General features: G+C 38.8%; 1 protein-coding gene across 1 annotated transcript in view; it reads left to right on the plus strand.

Moving 5' to 3' along the window:
* Positions 1 to 21184, plus strand: part of SPIDR (scaffold protein involved in DNA repair) — a 195060-nt gene that overhangs the window by 56524 nt on the left and 117352 nt on the right. Inside the window, exons 7-8 of the mRNA XM_066330781.1 lie at positions 4425 to 4525; positions 17552 to 17771. Of these exons, the coding sequence (XP_066186878.1) occupies positions 4425 to 4525; positions 17552 to 17771 (321 nt within the window). The remainder of the gene's footprint in view (positions 1 to 4424; positions 4526 to 17551; positions 17772 to 21184) is intronic.

A 21184-nucleotide genomic window follows, 5' to 3' on the forward strand; every position in this document is an offset into this window, starting at 1 on the left:
GCACTGGTGGGGTTCTGCAGTTCTCCATCCTTGGCCCAGTTCTCTTCAAAATCTTCATTAACTACTGAGATCCAGGATTCAAAGGATACTAAATGAGTTTGCCAATGACACTAAATTAGGAAGAGCTGTCAACTCTCTTGAGGGCAAAGAGGCCCTGCAGAGAGACCTTGACAAATTAGAGGTGTGGGCAATCAGCAACTGCATGAAGTTTAACAAGGGCAAGTGCTGGACTCTGCACCTGGAACAGGGCAATCCTGGTTGTGTGTACAGACTGGGGAATGAGATGCTGGAAAGCAGGACTGAAGAAAGGGGCCTGGAGGTCCTGTCTGGTGGAAAGTTGAACACGAGTCAGCGGTGCCTTTTTTATTTCTTTAGCAAGTGCCTCATGGAATGGAAAGGAACAGCTGAATGTCAGTTACTTCATCAGTTAGCGTGAAAGTAGGAGAGAAGATTTCTCCTTGCTTTGAAATGAGAGAAGGTGGGGATTTCCCAGTCTTGAGATGGGGATATATATTTGTTTTGAATTATATGGAGTCCTGTGTATACTGTGTATGAGGAGACAACTCAGTCAAGAGTGTTGATTTCAAATTAAGTCTGTAAAGAAGTAAACGTGGATGAATAGGGGGTTATGTTTTATAAGAGCCCTGCTGAATGTGAACTTTAATAAATAACCACAAAGATCTCCAACACTTCAGAAGGACTGAAAATTGCAGACTCAATAATGCTCTTTTGCTTTCTATTGTTGTTGCTTTCTATTAGCCTCGTTGGAGTTAGGAGATAGGAACCAGCCTGGAAGTCACAGATCAGATTCAGTATTACTTTTTGCTGAGAGCTGTCACAAAACTCTTCAGTCTTGCTGCTAAAGTTTGTGGAAAGGGCAACTACCAGAACCTGAGCTGTCGTACAGGATGCTGAGCTTTCTTATGGTCATCAAAGCTGTCTTTCATGTGGATATTGCTGGACATGGACAGTAAAGGCAATGTGTTGTTTTAAATACAGTATTTCAACAAGCTCAGATTTAGTATGGAAATAGGATATGAATTGCTGCTTTTAAATCTGTCTGCCTTCAGGGAATTAAAGGAACAAAATAGTAGTACTGGAAGTTTTGTGATTAAAAATAAAAAGGTTGTGGGCAGTGGAGATTGTATCTGAGCAGCTTGACTTCGCTCAGCAGCCTTTGCATTAACAGTTGGAAAAATGTGTTCAATTTGCTCATATTAAAATGTTTTGGGGGAAAGTTTGAAGTGCTGGTCAGGAAAGTATACATCCTAAATTAGTTTTTATTATTTCAATAAAATAGTTTGTCAGTTCCCTTGATTACAGAATTGATACATTAGTAATCAAAATATAGTTGTCAATTTTATACACATACCCCCCAGATGTTGGCTTACTTCTTGCTGCACAGCCAGGAGGACTCTGACTCTGTATAGTTCGTAGTATCTCACAGTACATGCACGAGTGTTTTACAGTGTGGATACTTGCGCTGTTTTGGAAGGAATGAGTAGTTTTCAAATGCTGTTGTCAGCAAATCTGTTAGCTTGTGTAACAGAAATCACCTTTTCCTTTGTATTATGTGTTTGAGTTAAAAAGGGAGTTGATCCTCCTGGGTTGCAGTGGTGTCTAAACTCCTTCGTTTTTACCTTTTTAAAAGAAACAAACCATAAAGCACCAACTGTTGTTCTGGCCATACGAAGTCTTTTCATGCATGGCGTGTCCTTGAACTGTGTTTTCTAATTTCATGAGCTATGAAACAGTATAAAAACAACGTTTCTGATGACCAGCTGAGAACCTCTCATAAATGCATTCTTAGTTATATTTTATGTTCTGCAACCAAGCTGATGCAAATTGCTTTATTATATTTTCTGGTTAAACTGTTTTTAACCGCATTTGGAATGTGAATGGAATTAATGATGATTAATAAGTATCAGTGTACTTAGCACAGAGAGACTTCCTACTAAGGAAAGTCGGAGTTTTGCTTTTCATGGACCTTTGTGATAACTGATGTCCTAATACAGACATGGTCAGCAAATTACTAATGAAATTGTCAACGTCACTGGGACTGTCCTGGCAGTCATATCAGGCCTGAAGCATGAATGATGTCTTGCTGTTGTGTGGAGTAGCCACGGAATCAGAAACTTGGTTACGTGCCTTCATGCTACAGGGCGTTCCTGCCATAGGTGTAACAGTAGTAGGCTTGCAGAAGAGTAGGAACTGATAGCCCTGTTCAGGAAAAAAGGGGGAAATTAGGCTGTAAGCCAGTAATAGCTGCTCTCTTCTACAGGTACTTTAAGGCTTTCCTGAATTGTTTGAACAGATAAAATATATTTCTCTGACTGGCATCTGTGGAGGGAATGAAGTAGGAGAACACTTGTGTTGCACAGTTTTTTCAGCAAAACAAGCTTTTGAGCTACTAACTGTATAGTGTATTGCTACAGGCCGACCACAGAGCTCAGATGCAGACTCACGCATGCAAGACTTTTAAACAAGCAATCTGAAAATGCACTTTACTGCTGCATTTTTAAGCCTAGCTGAGCTGCCACCTACCAATTCCAGCATGCCTCATGTCGGCCACCCAGCAAAGCTGATTTACAACTGCATCTGAAAATGGTTCCCTGGTAAGAAGAGAAACTAGGTGGACAGTTTGTTGGAGTCTGTAGAACTGTTTGCCCACAAGTGTTGTGGTGTGGTAATGCTTCAGTGCTTAAGTTTGGGGGGAAATGTGGACGAACACTGTGTTATCAGCAGAGTAGGTTATCCTGTATGAAGTTTTGTGCTTGACTGTGCTGCTCTTGGACCCAAAGCTTCCATTGCACTTCTGTATCTTCCATTGCACTCTCTGTCTTAAAGTCCTTATTGAAACCAGGATTAAACAAGGTTGTTAAGCTTACCTGGAACTTCACTGGAGCCCAGTGTTTTCTGAACATTTTCATTTGTGTTCCTCCTTAATGTATCAGGGTTCATAGCTTGTTAAGTGTGGGTTCATAGCTTGTTACGTCTAGGCTCTTTATTTTGAGGCTTTGGGGTTTTTCTTCTTCCTCTGAGTCTGAGTTTCTTTCCTCTCTGCCTGATACCAGCCATAGAGATGTAGCAATGTAAACTGCAAAGTTTCCATAGGTCATTTTGCTTAAATGAGGCTCTTGTATTTCAGAGTTCATTCTGTGATCTGCTACGTAGATAGCCATTAGTTAGCCATTGCATCTGATAATTCTTGCAATAATTATAATTTTCCAAAGGATATAGTTGTTCATTAAAAATTCAGCTGACACTCCTAACTACTTTTTATATAATGTGTTGACTTGTCTGTAGATGAAATTGCTTAATAACTGGTAACCGAAGAGAGAGTTTTTTTAAAACTCACTTGAAGTCCTGCTCAGCCTTTTTAGCTCCTTCTCAGTTTCCACAGGTGTGTCTTCCCAGTTTCACATTTACAATGTGAGCTTTTGTCTTTTTTCACTAAGCCAAAAAATTTTCCTCATGTGCACAAATAGTTATAAAGTGGTTGTATGCTATCTCTGTTGATTCCTAAACCAGTTAAACTCAAGGACCCCTTTCACCTTAGTAGAAATCTTTATTAATATTTTCGGTAGTACTTGTGGAGAAGCTTTACACTGCAACAAAAGAATGAAGTAGGTCTTTATGCAAATAACTTCTTTGAAGCCAAAGAAAAATTCTTGAACACTCCCATAGTAGTCCAAAGCTCTTTGTGGTAGCCCAAAGACAGCTTCCAACATATACGTCGTCTTGTTCTTAAAAGTGAGAAATTATGTCTTCTGGCTTTGAATCCAAGGGTAGGAATTGCTTTAGTGTTACCTTAAGTGTATTTGTGCTAGGTGCCACTCCTCTGCTCCTCACCTTGGGAATGCTAAATTAATTTCGTCTTGGAGAGTGTTCAGACCACTGAAACTGCACACTTGACCCAGCTTGTGAAATGAATCATAGGGTCAAGTGTGGGTAAAAGAATATTTTTGTGATCACTCCTTGCCAACAGACAAACAAATCTGTGAGGGAAAAGAAAACCCAACCTGTTATAACTAGTGGTTACACTGGTTTGTTTTAAATTTGCAACTGTCTCTGGTGTCTAATAGGATCTGTTCATAAGTGCAAGGGAAAGTTAGGAACTTTCTTTTTATACCCCTCATACTGGAGACAGACTGAAAACATGAAGATTTTGGACACCCAGATACTGAAAATGTTTTGTTGCATGTACTGACCATACGTGTAGGTTTTGTTGGGAGGAACTCCACTGGAAAACTCAAAAGTAGGAGAACTAATCTACAAAACATAGTTTTACTGTATAATTCTGTCTCTAAGGGTCAAAGCATATATACATATATCTACATGTATACATCTGTCCTGTGGCTTGTCACCTGGCAATACCAAATACTGATTCTTGGCAAAACTGAGAATTCCTTTATTCTCTACAGGGGCGGGCTAGCTGAGAGGTTATGTCGACTCCAGAACAGAGAAAGATCTGCCATTAGCTTTTGGAGGCATCAGTGTATTTCAGATGATAAAATCCCCTCAGGTAAGAAGCATTACACAATACCACTGTGAAAGTATTATACCTACATATATGTGTTTGTGGCCTGTCTAGGAGTAAAAATGAAGTTTATATTGTTTTCTGGTCTTTCCTGACTTGGATTTAATGCTATCTTGATTGTCTTCTGAGCTAATAATTGCATTTCTAGTAAATATGATGTATAAGGTAAACAATGTATTTTAAGTAGCCTCCATCTAAGCTCTTCACAGATCCTTGATTTTCATAATCACATGGGAAAATAGTGTTTTCAGCAGGTTATAGAACAATTCAAGTTTAATTTACGGGTGTTCAGATTTTTTGGTGTTTTATTTTTTTTTCTTTATTTATAATCAGCCTTTCCTCTTGTTCTTTTTGCTTTGTGATCATTTCTTGCCAGCAAACAAACATAAAAATTCATGGCTAAGTGCTAAAATTATGAATGGCACCTAGTGTGAACAAACAGAGCACAACTGTGGAATGAGTGTGAAGCGTAACTACAGTGTGCACATCACTTAAAAAGAAACAGTGGGAGTCGTGCCAAATAGTTACTGGTAGCACCACCTTTCAGCAGTGTTTCTTGAGAGGTAATGGATTCATAGAGTTTAAGTATAAAGAAGTGGTTAAATTTTTTAATCAACTTCTGTGTGTGTGGCTATAGTCTACAAAATGTTAAAAAGCATTTATTCTGTACTAAGCCAACTGCTTATTTTTTAGGATATATTAACGTGCATTTATTTTTCAGAAAGTGTTCTGGTCTTAATTTGAAAAATTCACACAGATAAGTGAATCTATCATTTATCTTGAGAGTTTGTCCACTGTTCTACTCCCAAATTTTTAAAGGTGATTTTTCTTCCAAGTCTGATTTTGTCTGGCTTCAGTTCCTCTCTTTTGTTTCTTGTTTCTCCCTTAAAGAGCTCTACAGTATATGACATTTTCCCTTTCTGGCACCTGCGTAGGAAAACCTCTGCTGCTTCACAATTTTCATAAACTAAACAGACTGAGCTCTTTAAAGGTATGTCTCTAAAGCATTGTTTTCAGTGCTCAAGTGACTTTCATGGCTTTTTACTGTACAGTCTAGAACTTTTCAGAAGGCTCTTAAGAACAAGAATAGCAGTCCTATGTGTTCTTCCAGTTTTAGTCTCATTAAAATCATTGTCCAGGTCCAGTTCTCTTCTTAGCCTCCTGGATATTCCAGGCCTGTGAAGAGTGTTTGGGTCTAGCCTGGCTTTGGTCACAGCATGGTGCTGGGACTTCACCTTGCATTGATTGTCCGGTATGATTCTGTAACCGCTACAACTATTTTTTTCTGAGATGCTGTTTCCCCCTCTCCAGCTACTTTTTCTGTTTCTTATGACTAAACACAGGGAAGTATTTGTGCTGTATCCTGGCTGATTTTACTTCAGTAGTCCAGTTAATCATGCAGTTCAGATCACTTTGTAGCTCAGGCCTGTCCTCTTGTAGTCACAGATTTTCTTGAGTTTGTGGTATTAGCAGTGTTTCTTTATGTCACTGGTGAAACAATTTAATAGCATGAGTGTTTACTTGCAAGTCCTGCTGGAACTGCTGTTACTCAGTTATAATTCTCTACTGGTAAAAAGCTCTAACTGCAATTCACAAAGCTAGCTCCCAGAATTTAAGTTTTCTTTTGCATTCCACTCAAAGGATGCGTTACTCATAGTGAAAATGGTTGATTTTTTCATAAGAAGGTTGTATGATTTAAAGTTATGCCCGAACTGTTGGCTAAAGCTTTAGAGGGCTTAGCTCCTTTGGCTGTTTGCATCTTGTGTGTTCAAAATGGCATCCATGTGAAATAACACATTGTATTTCTGACTTGAATTCCTTACTTATTTTTCCAGCCACTTTTCCTAGATCTGATGTCAGGGTAGTTTGTCTCCAGTTACTGTAAGCCACTTTATTTGCCCTTCCTGAATAGTAGCACAATATCGTCATCCTTTCAGTCTTCTGGAATTTCACCAATATCTGAATACACTCTAAAAAGTGACATCAGGGAACCAGAGATGTTTTATGCCAGCTCTTTTCAGAATTGCTATGTTGAAAATTGTACAGGCATGCTTACTTAAAACGATGGGAGGTTTCTTCATCATTCTTATGTGGTGTGAGGACATCCTCTTGCTGCTTCTCAAATATGGAACAGAAATAGATTTTTAATAGGCTTTCCTTTTTAATAAAATGAAAATTTTTAATGCACTCTGTAGTAACAGACCTGCAACACTGCTAATATGCTAATATTCTTTTTGTCCTAGTTCCACATGTATCATTACAAAACCTTGTGTTTGGCTGCTCACCATGTTGTTAGACCAACTTCTAGGCTGAAATATTCCATGCTAAACATCTGCCCCTGGCTGAATTCCTTTCTTTGATTCTTCTTTCTTTCAGAAAATGAGTCAGAATTCGTTAGCATTTTATGAGAAAAAGGCTATGGGAAAATATCTTACTCTATTCTTAAGTACATTTTAAAAATTCTGATGGGTGTCTTTAAGATGATTTAGTTTTGGCAGAAGATGAACTATTTCTGGGTTATGCCTTTTCCATCATAACAAAAAGTGTACAAGAAGTCTTTAGGACAAACTACTGTTTCATTTACCCTGCAAGAATTTGCTACAATTTCTGAAAAATGCTGAACATGCCACAAATATAGGAACACACTTCAACTTCACAGCTTCAATTTCACTTCCAATTCTCAATCCTTATTTCAAAGTATAATGATTGTAAAATAATCATTAAAATAGCTGTGATAATGTTTTGGGGATACTTTTTCATCTAGAGCAAAATTTATTTTTGATAGTTGTATTCTTAGAATTGCCATGTTTTGTGTCACCAGAATGAAATTGGTGTTTGATTTGGAGAACATTGGTTGGAATGGTTGAAATTTTAGTAATGAAACCAGGTAACCTTCTCTTTGCTTCTAGTCAGGAATGTGAAGTGTCAGCACAGCAAATGCTTGCAGCTTTCAACTTTCATCTCTCTAGCTTCAACTTAAGGCTCTCTCACTAATTTAAGAATCTTCTTGAATTTTGTTTCCCCTCTGTTTTGCCCAGTAATATTTCTAAGCCACACTGTTTCCACGACTGTTTCTGGCTCCAGCACAGGATTAGAGGAAAGGACTCTTCAAATAACAAACTCGTTTGAGTCACTAAAGAATCCTGAAGATTAATGTGGAGGACTGAAGTAACTTAGTTGCCGGGAGAGCTGTCACGTCATTTTGGATATCCCAGAGACATGCAGACCAGAAGTTCATTGCTAAAGCAGCGGGGAGCAATTTCAGATGAGATTGGTTTAAAGTCCTCCTTACATATGAGATTTAAGGAAAAATGTTTCCAGAAGTTCCAGCTGTCACCCTCATTAAACATTTCATATAGCAGAATTTTATGCCTTTATTTTGCTGTTGCTTACTTTTAGGTTGTATCCATATTGTCCATATTACTCAAAACCTCCTAGTTTTTGGCTTTGTTTTTTAAAAAAATTCCTGTCTGTTACCTCCCTGACCCCTTTCTGTAAGTAACCATTGTGGTTTGGCTGCCTCTTGGTCACTGGGATGAATCACTGCCCAGAAGAGAGCACCTCCTTTCAGCACGCACTTTCTGGTGTTTATGTAGCACGCAGGGTCTCGCTTTGGCTGACTCATTCCGCAGGGCATAAGAAACCTTTGTGCTTTCTCAGATTTTGACAATTTTGGGGCAGAGTTGTATTCTACAGCCAGTCCCTGTGTTGGGATAGACATTCACTAAGATATGGGTTTCTGCAGGGTGAATCCCACTGCTGTAAGTCAAGGTAACCGTACCAGGCCTGAAGGGAGGGAACAGCAGAGTTTGCCCGTGCTGCACAGCATTGGCTGGATGATTTCTGTGGTTCAGTTCTAACAGAGGCAAATGCTGGGCTCTGCCACAAATCCAAAATTTTCGTTCTTCACGTAAGAGGGGGGCTGAGGTGCAGGCCACGTGACAGCAAGTTTCTGATCGGCAAAGCTGATAGTTTGAGGCTATGCTGTGTAAGGGCTTGAAGACCATTTGCAGGCTTTTTTTTTCTGTATGCAGGGCTGCAACTTCCCCATGAAGTTTCCTGTTTGGGCAAAGAGGAGATCTGGACAGCTGAAAGAGAGAGAGGGGGAAAAAAAAAACCAAACCCACAACAAAAACCCAAACCTTTTTCCTGTCAACATCTGCTGGAAGAAAAAATAGTGGTTTTCTGAGTTACAGACAACCTTCCTGTCTATAGGAGGGGACACTAATAATATTTAAAGCAAACTCATGTGGGTTCCTACTGTAACTTCTGAAAGTTTGCTTTCTATACATCCTATCTTCTATTGGTTATGTTTGTCTTGCATCTATCATCAAAGCAGTTCTTTACCTTAAATGCAGAAACATTTTACTCTCTAGCATTTATAATCTAATGCAAGACTTGGCATTTGTTGTTCCAAGGTTAAGATTCATGATTGTATTACAACTGAATTTGACTAGTGAACTGACAATAAAGCAAACTCAGTCATCTTTCCTTCCAAACTGCTCCTTCCTGTCAGGGAAAAGTGACCTTCAAGGGGCAACAAATTTTCAGTTTGCTGAGGCGAGTGGAACCACATACATGAGGCAGGGAGGGTGAAGCTCTGGAGATGAGGACAGGGTTTCACATGTAACATGTTTTCAGAAAGGCTGAAAGGCTTACAGAAGAGGACATAAACAGTCACTCCCCCTCTTCCAGTTTCAGTGACTAGTTAAGATGATGGAAAGAAAGGGTTTTAGCAACTTGAATGTCATGAGATTTGTGCACGATGGAGAAAACATGGGTACTCCTTAACAGGGTTTCTTTTACTATGAAAAAATTCTTCTAAAAAGACATAAGTCTGCGATTTTCTAGTAGTTACTTATTTTCTTATTTCTTGATAGTTTTTGTTATTTAAGAGTTAATACTATAAATTAGAGACATGACAAGTGGCCAGGTTTTTTTCCTTAGCCAACTGTCTGAACTTGCTACAGCATTGGAAAAGAAAACATCAAATGTAAACTTGTCTTCTGCAAACAAGAATTCTTTGTATTGTTTTTGTTTTCCTATGAGAAACAATAATGACATGCATAGTCTGTTTAAGTAGCTCACATATGTTCTTATAAAGAATGTGTAGTGTTTAAAGCACAGCCAAATTCAGCAGACTTTTAAAAATTCATATAAATGTGGCAAGAAGCCATCATGCCTATGAGAGACTTGGTGTGTTTCTGAGAAAAGTCTTCTTGAATGGCTTCAGAAGTTACCAGCCCAGGAAGAACAACAACATGTATAGATCAGAATAGCAACCAAATGGTTTTGTACAGGCTGTGAAAACCTTGTAATCTAGACCTGGTTTTCAGCATTGACTTTGGATTATAAGGGTCTGCTTGGTATCTACCTGCTTGCTGAGTTTGTTATGCCTGCACCTGCAAGTTATACATCAGGGAGGAGGAAGAACAGTAATGGGATGCCAAGCACACGAATGTTTTTGTTTTGATTTATGCCTGTAATTTGACATTTTATACTTTTTACGCTTAAGAATGAAAGTAAAACTTTGTGGCTTGAACCAGAAAGCCGTTGGCTATTAATCCACTGCAGATAGTATGTTATGTCCCAGGAGGATGTCTACTCACTGCAGTTTTGGAACCACATTTGACAATTAGAAATTAAATGATGTTGGGATGAAATAATATTTGAAAGATAACTACGTGAGACAAATTTGGAAGAGTGTTGCTAGTTTGCTTTATTAAACAAGGCATAAAGTGGAATTTTCTTTGTTCCCTTTATAATTCCATAATGTATATTTGACCTATTCATCTGAACCAAAGGCAGAAAGTGACTTTCATTCTTTGAGCAGTGAGTACTATTCCCCGACCTCAACTGCCCACAATTCTTTGTACTTTCAATGGGAAAGTTTATTTTATGAAAGCTTTTACCTAGGATTAGTAGAAACTTTACTTGAGTGTAACACCTGTATTTTGCACACTGCTTCTTTCTAAAGAATTTTCCAGTTAAGAGAAAGTATAACTTCTCAGCCATGTTTTTAAGAAATGTCAACTAGATATGTCAGGTACAGTACAAATTTGCTTCTAAACTGCAGTTCATGTATACTATTTGTTTGATAGTTCTTTGAGCAAAAGTAACAGTAATTTGTTTTTCTTAGAAGTATCTATCCTTTCGCCATATCATTCAGGTATCACTAAGACAAAGATTGTGATTGTTTAGCTGGTGAGAACAAGTTGTCCTCACTATTTTTGCACAAAGCATGTATTTCTTAGTAGTTTTTCAAATATTAATGTGGCTTCAAGCAAGCTCATCTTCTTTCCTTGTGTCTTCTTATGAATTTGTTGTGGCTTTATTCAGAAAGCTCTACTTGCATAAGGGTAATCTTTTAATTGATTTAAAAGGGTGGTGGTGAAATAGTCTTCCTTTTGCCTCTTGTCTTGCTTGCTTGGTCTCTTATCCATGTGACTTGTGAGGTAAGTCTTGTGGCTGAGGAGTTGTGTCAGTCTTGCTTTTTATGATAGTTCACATGTATACTTGTGGGTATGTACATGGTCCTTATTACTACAGACTTTTCATTATCTCAGTAGTGGTAATTTCTACTCCGTTCTCCTTCATGTTTGGATATGAGCTGGGATTTTTCCTGGAATGCTCAGTGGAGGAGAGCCATTCACTGCTTGGTGTTTTCCTAAGCTCCAGTTTTCTTTTGTGTTTCTAAGATATTGTCTGTGTTGTAGTTTACTGTTTTCTGCATTGATACTGTGGCCTTTACGAACTTATTTCTGGCTTGTGTCGTGTGATTGTTACATTCAGTTATATTCAGGTGGGCACATCATATCCTTCAGCCCTGTGGGTGAGATGCATCCTTACAACATTGCAAGATTCTTAAATTTTCAGGAAGAACAGAAAATTGAAAAATTCAACAGGAGTACCTGCTGTCATAGACTAAACTTGGCTTTGCTCTTGTTTTGCTTTGTTTTGCTCTTGCTGATGTGGTGGTTGTTACTGGTACTTCTGCTGGTCTGATCTGCATGGAGGCGCACTGGCTATCCCAGCTGACACGTTCAAACCATGCAGAATCCAGTTTGCTGTCATGAAACACTTTGTCTCGCTCTCTGGATCTTGTAGAGATTGCTCTGCTGCTGCAGTTCCACTGATCGGCTCTAAAGACAGTTTGTTCCCTTTGAGAACTTTTCCAAACGAGAACTACTGGAAGGCTATGGGTGCTCTTTTGCAACACCTGAACAGTAGCATTTTAGCAAAATTCATTGGAGTGAGGTGAAACTGTATGTGGTCTTACTGATATTGACACTGGATGCATTTTCTTACATCCAGCGCCATGGATTGTCTCCTTGCAGTGTGTTCAGCTTTCTGTCACTGTGTCACCAGAGAAACATAAAATATATGGTTCCCAAGAGATCATAATTTCTATATTTTCCTCCTCATTTCACTTCCTTATTGGTAGTTACAGAGTTATTAAAACAAACTCTAGAGTTGTATTTCAGGCACTGAAGCCAGAATGTCTGAACATTTGTTTTTTTAAATTGTGCTCCTCAATGTTTTTTTCTGTCTCTCGTCTCCAAACTGCTTTTTGGTTGTTGAGTGTCAAAGCAGGCTGGCTTTCTTCTTAGACTTGCTCCTAGGCTGCCCTTGGCATGGTCAGTGCATCATCTGTGACCACGTACATTCAGTGTTGATGTGGCTTAAATATATGTGTCTGCTGTGAAGCCACTGTGTTAGGTCTGAAGATTAAGGACATTCAGTCTGCCAGAGACTGTAGAGTCATCTGAAGTCTTCAAAGGGCTCAAGACCTCAGGGTCTGTGAGCTCCAAAGGAATGGGGAGCTTTTTTTTTGCCCTTTCTTTTTCCTCCTCCTACTCTTTTTTTTTTCTTCTTTTTCTTTTTAACCCTCCTGAAATTCAGATTAAATCCAGAACATCTGCAAAGTACTGCGTCAAAATATATTTTGATGTCATTGTATATGACTGGGTACATAACTGAAGGGCAGCATCACCCTGTGTATTAAAGTAATAAAAGTGAAAATAAGTACCCAAGGAAACAGATGCATTCCGTGTGAAATTTGTTTGTTCATCTCTCAGGCAGTGGAATTATCTTTGAGCTACTTGATGTCTGGGTTGCAAATTGGAGTGAGAAACCAACATCCCAGAGGACACCTGGAATTAAATAATTAACTCTGTATGTTAGAGCAGATCTGTTAGGTGGTTAAACCAAAGTGCCTCTAGCTTAGGATCCTGTTTATGGCAGTGACAAAAGCTACCAAAATGCTTAGAAAAAATGATTATGTGGCTAACACTTGATAGTATTTTCCCAAAGAGTTCTCCCAAATACCTCCAACAGATCTCTGACTCAGAGACTTTCTAAACCAGAATTACTCTCTATGTTCTTAGTAGTTCTAAGTAAGTTTTTCTCCTACCAAAAAGTTACTGGTTGTTTTTCTGAACCCGTGCATACAAAAGAGACCTGTTTTAATCACACAATTATGGATCATCAGGCTTTTTTGGAAATTATGCCCAAGGTCATTGTCAGGTTTGTTCCATTACTACTGTTGCCAAAAAGACCTTTCCCTGTGATTCCAAAGGTTCTGCTAATAGCAGCAGTGAGAGGTTGATGTTCCATTTGCCTAGATTTGGGTCAGGATTTCTTTCTTTGTCAGAGATTCTTGTTTCTTGTCTGGCAGGTGAGGGAGGTACTTGCCAATCACAGCAAGGCTTCACCAAAGATGCTTCCCTGCTTAAATGGCTTGTTCCTCCCACCAGTCAGTCTCTCTCATGGATTTCACTCCTTCTGGACCACTTGCAAAATGTGGAAGAACTAATTCGTTTCATCATGGTCTATCTAGTGATGGTTTCTGTCTGTTGCTTTTCAGAGGGTGGCATTTATCACAGTGGTGTTCTGCAAAGGGTGACGTAACTAATCTAGCTCCTAACTGGTACCTGATTTTTCTTGTACACTGTCCTTTCTGTGACCAATATGTTGATTCAGTAGTAGCCAGTATGTTACTGCATCTCTTTGTAAAGATTTCTCTTCTTATGGAGAATTCTGTGAGAAGTGAGGCAGCATTACAGGCCTTGGTGCCTGATCCCCTCCTTTTAGATGTGTTCTTTGGAGGGCACATATTGTACATCTCAAATACCTCTGCAAAATTCATACTCAGCCCGATTTATCAGTGCCTTTCTGGCTTTCTTTGTGGCACCTTAAGCCTTGTATATCAGTGATTGAATTACACTTCATGCCCCGGGGATGAATAAACCCTCTGTTTATACTCATGGGGCCAGATATTTCCAATGATCCTTGATCCTGTGTCAGTGGATGTTTTCTCTGGCTTTCCAGCTGACTCTGTGAAGGCTATGGAGAGATGCTGGAAGGGGCAGCTGTCCATGTTGGGCTGTGATCCAGGACCAGTGAGTTGCAGCAGCCCTCTGTCACCTGAGCTCAGAGCACCCAGGGCTTTGCTGAGAAATACCCCTGTGTCTCACACTAATCAGGCTGAGCTGGGTTTCCATCTTTATCTCCCTCAAGCATTTCACTTTGCAGAGGCATCTGGAACTAGATTGAATATTTGGAGAAGGTCCTTCACTGAAAGCATGGTCGATGACTAGAACAGGGTCCCCACAGCACCAAGCCTGTCATTTTGAGGAACGTTTGTTGTATGATTTAGTGTTAGGTGATCCTGTGAGGAGCAGGGAGTTGGACTTGAGGATCCTTATGAGTCCCTTTCAATTTAGATCTTCTATGATTCTGTAAGAGCTTTGTTAAGCAGTCCTCAGATTGCTGGTTGCTGCTTCATGGAAGATTTCTGAATGCATCCAGGCTGTATGCTCACTCTCAGCAAGTGTGCATGTGTACTTGTCTTTCAGTGGGAGAATAAAGGTTACCTTGAAGTAAATAAACTGGAGTGGCTTTGCAGTTAGCTGAATTAGGTCATTAATTTTCCTAGAAGCTAACCCTGAAGAAATCCACGAGTATTCTGGAAAGCAGAGTGGGAAATTAAGAAATTTACAGTGTAGGAATGGGCACAATTGCAGCACAGTTATTGGTTGCACCTTTTAAAATGCATGCAATTGTAAGGTGTTCTTCTTTATTTGAGATGACTAGGTATTGCCGTGAAACATGCACATCTCTTTGAATTTCTTGGGCTGAAATTCTGCTTTGCAAATGAAAGTAAATGAATGATAACTTCTGCAAGCCATTGGGAATTTATGTAAGTTATCAGAGGGTGAAGGAGAACACTGCAAAACCCTAAAGTGAGCTTTTCACATGGATGAACAAACAAGTAAACTCTGGAAACCGTAGAATGTGCAGTGATCCAGCCTGTCTCCTCACCCACAAATTTGCCCTTCAGTGTGCAGCCACATATGTTTGATTTATTTTTGATTGACATAACAATACAAGAGCCAAATGTATTAAAACCTAAGCTACATTCTGAACTTTGGTGTTTCATCATGTGCCAGCAATCCAAAGTGCTTTTCCATGTTGTTCAAGAGAACACTATCATCAACAGTAATAATAATTTCAGAGTAATTAAACTAAACTATCTCTATGCATCTAAATAAACAAATAGATTGTGGTTCTGTAGAATGTGCATGTGTGCCAAGTGTGAGACTTGGCTACTTGTCGAAATTGAGATGCTTTTAGCGTAGAAGCATTCTGCTTCGTTTAGTATCAGCTCCCAGTGCTTCCACCAGCTTTAGGCTTGCAAGGGCCTCTGGTGTCTTGGTGGGATATTTTTTACTCCAACATCTTTTAGGAACTCTCGTACAGATACAGTTCTTGATTTACCTCATATTTTTAACTCTTTTACAGTCGGAGGTATTTAAAAGAAAAATGTTAATAGGCTGTCATTCATTGTCTTCAACCTTCTGTATCAGATGAGTGACATATAAGCTGCTGACCAGTAAGAATTGTCATAAAATTCTGCACGTAAGAAATTCAGAATGTAAGAAGTTCAGAAGGGACGAGCAGTCTCTCTCACAAGCTGTCTTAATACCTTTTTTTTTTTTTTTTTTTTTTTTTTTTTTTAATAAGCTGTTGGTGCGTTTGAAAATTGAGACAGATCCTTTTTTGTGACTTGGTTTTCAAAGTGGATGTAAATGCAAATTGTTGCTGTGTGTCTAGAGGGAAGAGGTAAATGCTTAGTTACTTTAAAGGATGAGAATTTTTGTGGTTAGCAGAATTTGTTTATGTGTGCCAAATGACTTGGGGTTGACAGAGTACCACAACTGCAGCTAGTCAGGCAAAACAGAATTCGAGTGTGAATATTCTAAGCCCTTCCCTTCAGGCATAGAAAACTAGTCAGTGCTCACCCTTGTCAGAATTTTCACATAAGCAAACATTATCACAGTGTAGTGAGTATCTGCAGTGGCACTGTGACATTACAGTTTTCTCTGAGAAGGTGACAGCAGTGAGGAGCAGCAGTAGGAACAACCATGTCTCTTCATCAATCAGTTTCAAAGGACTTGGCAGAAAGGATTGCTATTCCTACTTCTCAGATCTGGAAAAGAAGGTCAAGCTGTAATGGCTTGGACAGAAATGGCTTATGTACATCTTGTGTCAGACTGTCTGGTGAGACCCTTTATACAGCTGGAAAATACCAGTTCAGGGGAAGCAGAATGCTTTGCAGAAGCATGTTGCATGTGATGAAAAATGAGTTCACATGAAAGTGGTTTTGAGAACAATTTAGTTTTATATTTCCAAATTGCTTTATTTCAGTTTCAGTATGAAATTTAATAAAGACAAAGACAGATTTTTTTATTTTATTTTTGTAGAATTCAACTTTATTGAATAAATTTGAAAGGGTTTAGGGCCTGGTTTCTTTGGTTTGGGTTTCTTGAAGATTGGGTTAATTTTTTTTGAAGTTTCTCATAAACTCAAACTAAAATATTTTGATTTATTTTCCAGAGGAAAAACATTCACAGTTGTGAAATGAGCCTTAAAATAAACAAACAAATAACTAGTACAGCTCTGCTGTTAAGTTCCAGTATCACATTCACTGTTCCTCCCCTCTTTCTTCTTTGCTGTGGGAAGACAATAATTTATATCAGCTGTTTTTCTTGGGATGTTGTGTTTTTCCCAATGCAACTTGTAAATCAGAAGGGGTAAAACTGGGGCTCTGCTGCCCTTGTCCTCTGGGACCCTTTTCTGCCTCACTAAATGCCTGTAGCATTCATCAGGGTAACACCTATTCTCCCTTCAGTGACCAGAGTGCAGATCTGAGTAAGGCTAGGTGAGAATGAGACTAAATCTTACATAATCTTACAGCTCAGACCAAAGTCTGTCTGAGTAGTTCTTGCCCTGTGCCAAGTGCAAAGACACCTGGGAGTAATTTCATTGCAGTGCAGAGTTGTTTCTTGCTCAGCAGAGATGAAAGTGCTAAGAATCTGTCTGTGTAGATGTTTGTATCTGTTCATGTTGCTTTAAAACAAGAGAGCCTTCTGACTACCATGTCTACTGATAAAATGGATGATCAGTTTTGCAGTAATTATTTTTAGGTAGTGCATCTTTCTCCACGTTTGTCTCTCAATGTGAATCATCAGCTTTTAGATGCCTTGTACTCTTCTAACTTGGTTCCTGACAGCTGCTTCTTTGAGAGAGGTCAAGGAGGGCAAACACAACTTCACTTTTAACACAATTTAAACATTTTTAACACAGTGTTTGATTCTTCTGGTTTTTAAATAAATGAATTTTTTTGCAGTATCTAATAAAAAGACTGAAAAAAATCATTGAGTTGCAAGATTTAAAAGTTCAGGTGTGGTGGGCAAGGGCGTCTGGTAGGGAGTTTGAAGAAGTGCAGGTGGGACTTTTTCTTTACAATTAAGAGTATCTATAGAGAAAACAAAAATTACTGCAAAAGCTTAACGTAGGCGTTTTGATAAAGCTGTGCATTCTACTCATACATGGATTTATCACACTCAGATGTGCTGAGCACAGAGGGATGCACATCTTTTGAGTGCCAGAACTTTTTTCTTTCTCCTCATCTAGATTTTGCATTTTTACTTTTCACTTTCTTTCCAGATAAATCTGGTGTTTTAATTGTGAAGATCTTAGAAATATTTGAGGAGTGCACAATACAAGTTGCCATCTGCCAGCAGCTGGAACAGTCTCCTGCTACGCTTTCACCTGAGGATGCTCTCATCAATTCAGAGGAACCAATACTCAAAGTCCTCTTCACAAGAGAGACAGCAGCTCACCTGAAGAGCAGACCACAGGATGTCATCCACATCTATCCCCCATGGTGAGTTGGAAGAAGGGGCCACACTTGCTGTAGCAGCGCAGAACAAAGTGGGGTCAGTAGAGTGCTGACTGCACGTTTGTAGGAAGAACCTTGGGGGGTAACGGGAGAGCAAGGCATTCTTGTGGTCATCTGTCTCTGGCAGCTTGAGAGACTTTGACAGATACCTTCAAGGCAGCTCAGATAACAACTATATGTGTATCACGATGCCTCTAGTGTTGCTCAGGGCTTCAGTTGTGTTTTCACTCAATATTTTCATGTTTAGAGCACTAGAAAAGCCTGAGCAATGTCTTATCAATGATAAGGCCAATAAAGTGCATACTTTCTGGTAGCAAAGTAGTTCAGGAATGCTCATCTGTTGTTTTGAGCATGGGTATAATATTTCAGTGGAAAAGTCTCTATTAACTGTATAGCATTCAGTCTTCAGTTCCCTGATCTCTTCTTCAGCACAGCCCTTTCGGGAACCCTTCAAAATGTTTGGTCTACACTTGTGTTTATCTTCTGAATTGGTTTATTTACCTGAATTTTAAGGGGTAGCAAAAAAATTATGAGATTTCTAGTAAAGCAGCTGGTTGGTAGTTGCTGTAGGTTGGAAGAACTACTCTTCATAAAAAACTTAGTGGAACTTTGAAGTGGGAGCATTACTTCTCTCTCCACTACTGTCCACCCAAATTATAAAAGAGGAAATACTTTTCTTATGTATTTCAGCATTCATTACCTGAGCTTTAGCCTCCAGCTGCCTCTTGTGTTTGACCATATCCTTTCGCAAAATACTTTTTCCTGTTTAGCAAAGTCTGTATCTGGTTTTTATCTTCATTGATGGCTGCAAATCTTTTCTGAGTTCCCCAATTTGTAATCTTTTGCTTCTGAAATGTTTTTAACTCTTTTTGGAAGCAATTCAAAAACCATGAGAAGATATTTTATTTGGGGTTTATTATGGCTACTGATACAGCTATTGATAGTTTAGATGTAAATGGATCGATAGCAAAGGGAAAATGAAATTCTATAATAATTAAGTCGTAGTCTGATATGATTCTGATTCACTACCTTTTTTTGTTCTCGTTCATAATTTCCTTCACAAGCTTTTATTCATGCTTTACATTTGGTTATGTTTGCCTGTTTTCTTGTTTCTCTCCCCTACAAACTTAGTTCTGTTTTTCTCTTCAGTTTTCCTCTGTAATTTTTAAACCATGAGGTTTTGCATTTATGCAGCTGTATCCTTCTGTGTAGACCTTACCCTACATGAAGATCTTTGTCTTCAAACTAGAAAAACTGTTTTAATTAGGGCGTGATTCAACTTTTCTCTTTTTTTCCTTCTCTTTTCTTTTCCTGAGCTGTTACTGTAGAATGCTTAGCATGTGTAAGTCTCAGACTGCTGCAGCTTGTTTCATATCTTCTCTGGGAAGATGTAAATCTGCACTGATACGATCCTTTCCAGACTACCGACATCTGCAACTGTACTAGTGTAGTCTTCTCATTTGTTTAAATTTTAAGATGTTCTGGACACAAAGCTCATTCCTGTATGTACATAAACTGAGATTTCTTAAGAAATCTTCCTAACTAGCTGTCTGTCTTCCCAGAAATTCTGCCGTTTATTTGCTGTTTTATATACATATATATATATATATATATATATATATATATATATATGTTTTTTATATATATATATGGGGGTTTTTTTGGTTTGTTTTTTTAGTAGGATATGCTTTTCATGTAGGCAAAAGGTTATTTCATGAAACCATGATGTTTGGACAGAGGATACATCGGCATTGTCACAGTTGCTTTCCTTACCTATATGTCTCTCAAGGCACTTCATAAATGCATCAACTAATTATAGCAAAATTGCTTTATATCTCATCTCTAGTCCTATTTTCTATCTTTTTGAAATCATCTTAATGTCAGTTGTCTCTTTGTTTACTCAACCAACTTCAAAAGAAATTGGGCTGGATGCTGTTAAACTACTGGAGGCAGGGAGGGGAGAGAATGAGGGATGTTTTTGTTTTAGATTATAATTTGGCACTTTTAGTTTACATTAATTGGAAATTGGACTTGTATACTTAGTGCAAGTTTCCTCTATCACAGTTCCAAGCTTCTATTCTCTCAAACTCTTACTTGAGAGCTCTGAACGCTGAAATGTAGTTCTTGTTACTCTGCATTGAATTTGTATTTCCGCTGTTAAAAACAAATGCTGTTTCTGTTGAAACGCTTGTCTGTCAATTCAAATGTGTGACTAGTGAAAAAACAAGTTAAGTAAATCTAATCCTGACATGGTGAAACAAGCATATTTATCTATCTTATTAGCATCTTATATATCTTATTAGTAGCAATCAGAAGCAAAAGGGACCAAAATAAAAGTAGATGCAAGGGGAGGCAATCCTTTAATTACCTGTGTGCTTTTAGAGTACATAACACACTGTACATTGTTGCCCTGTATTTTGAGACAGTTGTAATGGCAAGACAGAATGGGATGAGATGGGGTGTTTTGTAGGTGGGTTGCTTCTGGTGCTTCTGGTAGTGTCCTCAGAGCAAAATTTCCCATTATCTATGAAATAAAACCCCAGAATTACATTGTGACTTTGCTTGTTGCTCTGTGACCAGGCAGCCAAGATGTAGACACACAGGCTGCTGGCTTCTGGAGATGATTATTCATGTCAAAAATTGAACACATAATTTTGGAGCCTTTGTAAATTTGGAGCCTTTTTGAGCCTTGTAAAATTAGACTTTGACTTTGTAACTGTACTTGTATATATTGTGAACTCAGTGCATAACTTGGTATGTGAAACGTCTCCAGCAGTAGACTTGCATTAAGTACTTTAGGAAGCAGTGTTTAGAGAAGTGCTGATATGCTTGTTGGTATTTGTTTGCATAGAGAATCCCATGAAACTTCAGCACTGCAGTATAAGTAATTTAATTTCAAAAATAAAATATTGACAGGGGTCTGGTTGTAAGAACCTTACCACTGGACATTGCTCGTGAGAAGGGTCCCACTGAATAGCAGAGGAGCTTTGTGTCAGGGCAAGAATTACCAGGACTGAACCCAGATTTCTTTGTAACTAGATATTTTCTTCTGGTCCAGTGTCTTAAGGTACATATTTACAATCTTGAAAGTAAGGGATTTGCTGTGAGAATTGTCACTTGCTATAGGGAAAGGAACCCCCATAAACAGATGAAAGCTTTCAAACCAGTGTGTGTGGTAGAGGACAAAGCTCAGCTGCCTGGCCACTGAGACATCTGACAGGAGCCTGCTCTGATCTTGTGGCTGTATGGAAGTATTATTGCAGTGTTGTATCTAAATAAGGCCTATTAGCTTGGACACATCACATGAAAACGACTGTGTGTTTTGGGCTGGAGCTGGTTTCTGTCTGGCCAGTTAGGAACAAAACAGGCAAAAGAACTCAGCCTTGCCTGCCCCTGCC

This window comes from Sylvia atricapilla, chromosome 1 (assembly GCF_009819655.1).
Source record: "Sylvia atricapilla isolate bSylAtr1 chromosome 1, bSylAtr1.pri, whole genome shotgun sequence".
In the NCBI taxonomy this organism is placed as follows: Eukaryota; Metazoa; Chordata; class Aves; order Passeriformes; family Sylviidae; genus Sylvia; species Sylvia atricapilla.